This window comes from Corylus avellana, chromosome ca8 (assembly GCF_901000735.1).
Source record: "Corylus avellana chromosome ca8, CavTom2PMs-1.0".
Taxonomy (NCBI): domain Eukaryota; kingdom Viridiplantae; phylum Streptophyta; class Magnoliopsida; order Fagales; family Betulaceae; genus Corylus; species Corylus avellana.
In genome coordinates, this window is record NC_081548.1 from 16,882,874 (window position 1) to 16,887,616 (window position 4,743).

A 4,743-nucleotide genomic window follows, 5' to 3' on the forward strand; every position below is an offset into this window, starting at 1 on the left:
TGTTTTATGACCGGGGCACTATGTACGGATAAGGCCACCATGACAACTTTGCTAGAAGCGTGGGCCGCTTAAAGTCGGACTTAATCGGGCTAATAATATATAAAGGTATGCGAAAATATCTAGGGCACCGATATTGTAATACGGGTCCTTTCAAACAACGTCAACTATATATATCAAGAGGGATTAAGGGCTCGAATATACCTTAAGAAAAAAAGCTATGATTACTAATATATATAAACACAAATGGCTTGTTACCGGAGTTATGCCTATATATACCTCACTTCAAAATAAACCACATTTTCCCCGGTCAGCATATTAACCGAAATAACACATATTATCTTTGTTAGGACATTTAGAGGAATCCTACACCTCTGATTAAATACATACAACAAATCAAATAAAACAACATGTGAATCCTACCCGACTACTACTACCAATGAATACTCCTTATTGACTCCAACAACTAGACTAAATATACCCCAAAAGGATAAAAACAACAAAGCAAATTGCCACATTGCTCCTGCTACCACATGATATTGCTGCCATGGATATTCTGCTACAATATGCAAATACGAATTGTCACTTTTATTTATCACTTTCAATTTATATTATAATCAGATTATGGTTGACTTATATAGTCTTATATACATATCTTAAGAGTCAAACCTTTCGACCATAACTTTTTAGTTTTGTATTAAGTTCGTATTGAGTTTGCGGGTTGTGTAAAAAATTGTTATTTATTATATCGCATATCGAGACACAAATATAAAACTATATAGATTAACTATAAATTGACCTATTTAATTCAACGAGTCAAATTCTTCAATCATAATTTATAAATTCATTAGATTTATGTTGAGTTTACAAATCATATAAAAATTATCGGTGGTGTGAATGATCATATTACTTTTTTAAGGAAACTTGTACCATTGCAAAAGGCATTTAGAAAACAAAATAAAGACAACTTTTGTCCCCTCTCCTCCTCATGAAATGAAAAAACAAGTACAAGTTGGATTTAGTCTTGCACAAAATAATAGCAAAGGGCGCATCGGGTGGCCGTGATTGGCGTGCAGCCTAGTGGGGCTTCTGCTTTCGACAGAAAAGGGGGGGTTGACTTGCTCAAGTGGGAAGCATGGCCACGCAACCAATCCCTCTCCTATACGGCCCTTGTACCTCCTTTCCATTTCCCCATTTCCCATTTCCCCAAACAGCAAACGTCACGTATACGTGGCAGGTACCCAAAGGACCTCAATCCGTACGTCTTCCCTGTCCTTTTACTCTCTCTCTCTCCATACATATAATTATTATTATGCTTTCTTTCTTTCTTCCTTCCCAAACACTTCTTTTCTCTCCCTCTCTCTCTCTCTCTCTTCTGAGTGTTATTTTCTCGGAAAAAGAGAGAGAAATTCTTGGTGGGTATATGTGAGAATGATGTACGAGCATGATGATGAGCAGCAGGATATGAGGAAGAGGATGGATAGACAGAAATCCATCGAGGAAGAAGATAGATTGGAAATTGTTGATTTGAGTGGCATGAGCTTGGATTCTCTCCCTAACCCTTCTCTTAATTTAGGAACTATTTGCAAGTTGGACCTCTCCAGAAACAATCTCCAGGTATTTAAATTTTCAGCTCCCTTTTTTCAACAACAAACCGGCGTTACCGGTTTCTGTAACGTCAGCGTTATGGGATAATTGTGAGGTAAAAATGAAATATTATTGTTTGCAATTTCTTGCTCTGAAACGTTTGTCTATGTTTTGGAAGAACATAGCGGAGTCGTTGACTGCTCGATTGCTTAATCTGGTGGTGTTGGACATGCACTCAAATCAGCTTAAATCGCTCCCAAACTCGATCGGCTGCCTTTCTAAGCTCAAGGTTTTGAATGTCTCCGGCAACCTTATTGAATCCCTCCCTAAAACTATTGAGAACTGCAGGTTTGTCTTCTTCCTATATATTATCAAATTCTTGAAAAGAGACACCACATGTTTTCCCCTTTCTTCAAATTATAGGATAAGGATTAAAGCCGAAATGAATTTCAAATTCAGTTTCTAAAAGTAACATGTGTCTTTAATATGATAAGTATGCCTTCCTTTTAGTCCTCGGAAAAAAAATTAAGAAAAAAAAAAAGTTATTTTTAAAAACGGAGTTGAGTTGAAGAAATTCTTTCAATTCAATAGTTTGAAAATTTTTGTCCTTTAATATATATTTCTGTTGCCTTTTGGAATACCCCTTTGTAAAATTTTGCCTCATTGACTCTTTTCTTCTCTTCGACAAAGTAAGAGTTGATGAAAGTGATCCAACAACAAAGGTGATATATCTTGATGGTGTTTTAGTTTGTTTGAAAAAAAAAAATAATAAATAAATAAATAGTGGGTGCTTTTTAAAAAAAAAAATTAAAAGAAAAGTAAAAGCGAAAGTAATTAAGTATTTTGTGTTTTGAATAGTTTATTAATATTTTTACTTTTTTGGGTAAAAAACAAAAGGCTTGGGCAAAAAAATTGACAACCCGACTTTACTGTTTCTAATTTTTTTTTTTTTTTTTACACTTATGTCGGGATAATAGCTCAAAACACATGAATAAGTTTGAATCCACCAAATGACTAACTACCTGTTGTTTAAATTTTTTAAATAATATAGCATCATGAACACCGTTATTTGTAATAAACTACATCTAAACGATAAAATGATTAATAGAAATTTACTAAGGACAACAAAAAAAAAAAAAAATTCTTGTTCAGATTATTAGTAGTAACAAAACCTGAGTATCCTGTCGATCAAAACTTAGCTACAAATGAATCTAATAAAGTGATATGTGTCTCTTAGTAGATAAAAAACACATATTTTCTTAATAAAATTAATAAGAAAACGCATGTTTCTAACATGCTTTAAAAACACGTCACTTTATAAACTGATTTGTATGAATTGATTACAAGGTAGCTAATTTTAGCGAGGAACTTACCCGCCCACCTACTCAAATAGGTATAACAAATTGCTAAGAATATGGGTCCTTTCACAATCCTTGCCGTGTAAAAACAATAAATTATATCCACATTTTTAAAATAGATTTGATTTGATTTTGATTTGACGCAGGAAAAGAAAAAGATTAAACGGAAGTGTGATTTACTAGAAGTGCTATTGATCGTATTTTTATTTTTAATATGATGTTTAAAATTATTATTATTATTATTATTATATCAAAATTTAATAATAGTTCACCCACCAGATCCTTAGAAGAACTGAATGCGAACTTCAACAAGCTGAGCAGGTTGCCAGACACCATTGGCTTTGAGCTTACGAGCTTGAAGAAGCTCTCTGTAAACTCAAACAAGTTGGTATTTCTCCCAAGCTCCACCTCCCATCTGACCGCCCTGCGAGTGTTAGACGCCCGCCTTAACTGCCTTCGGTCACTCCCAGACGACCTTGAGAACCTCATCAATCTCGAAGTCCTCAACGTGAGCCAAAACTTCCAGTACTTCGAGACCCTACCATACTCCATAGGCCTGCTAATCAACCTCGTCGAATTGGATGTCAGCTACAACAAGATCAAAACCCTTCCGGACTCCATGGGATGCCTCAAGAAGCTCCAGAAGCTCATTGTGGAAGGGAATCCGCTCACTTCGCCTCCCATGGACGTGGTGGAGCAGGGATTGCATGCGGTGAAGGCGTACCTTAGCGAGAAGATGAATGCCGACCACAAGACCCCACAAAAGAAGAAATCATGGGTTGGGAAGTTGGTCAAGTATGCAACCTTTAACGGGAACTCACGACGCGGCACCGGCCGAGCTCGCGAGGAGCGCGAAGGGTTCATCATGCCGGAGTATCGGTCGATCGACGGCCTTGCTTCGCCGAGGTTTATGGGTATGTTTTCACCTCGCCGCCTCTTCTCTCCCCAAACTTACTTCAGTAGATGATGAGGTGCGAGCAAAACAATCCTTTGTATCACAAAACCTGTGAATTTAGTTTTACTGTACATGTTTTCTTTAGTGGTTTTGCATACTATTATAGACCTCTCCAAAGATGTCTTCTATGTGTATGGTTTTGTATCAGAAAGATTTGTGTGGTCTCTTGTCCTAAATCATCAACATCGTTGCTTTGCAATTAGAATGGATATCATGTTTTCTGTTAATAAATCTCAAAGTATTGGAGATAATTGATTTCCCTTTATATGTACATTTTATAAATAGTGTCTTTTTGAGATAAGCTCTCAATTAATTTCTCTCCAACAAACTAGAATGGATAATAAAAAGAATCACTACGATAATTTTATTTATCTGTAACGGACCGTTAGTAACGTGTCAAGGCTGCTGACATGTTACTAACGGATAGTGACGTGTCAACAGCAACGTGTCTAGCGGGTTAGAAAATTGGTCGTAATTACTAGAGATTTAGTAACGTGTCAAGATTTAACACGTTACCAAATGTATGGTAACGTGTTGCATTTTAACATGTCACCTTGTACTGACGTGTTACATTTTAACACGTTAGCATACATTTAGTAACGTCTGAAATTGACACGTCACAAAATGGTGACCTGTCAAAACTGACACGTTACATTTTTCTTTGAAAACGTGTCTACTACTGCCACGTCACGAAATAGTAATGTTTCCAGTACACACGTTACTAATTCATTTTTTTTTTTTTTGTAGTGAATTTAGATTAAATGGAGATTGAGAAAGCAACACAAATGAATAAAGCAAGTGAAGAAGAAATATTGAGTGAATATATTTTGAATACCTTGTTGGCCT

At 35.9% G+C, this 4,743-nt stretch overlaps 1 protein-coding gene across 1 annotated transcript; it reads left to right on the forward strand.

Annotated features, from left to right (window-relative positions):
- The first annotated feature begins 1,345 nt into the window (after positions 1-1,345).
- Positions 1,346-4,094, forward strand: LOC132189576 (plant intracellular Ras-group-related LRR protein 6-like). The gene is made up of 3 exons (XM_059604320.1): positions 1,346-1,614; positions 1,763-1,932; positions 3,222-4,094. Exons 1-3 carry the CDS (start codon positions 1,429-1,431, stop codon positions 3,907-3,909), a joined length of 1,044 nt encoding a protein of 347 aa, XP_059460303.1. The 5' UTR covers positions 1,346-1,428; the 3' UTR covers positions 3,910-4,094.
- The last annotated feature ends 649 nt before the right edge of the window (positions 4,095-4,743 follow it).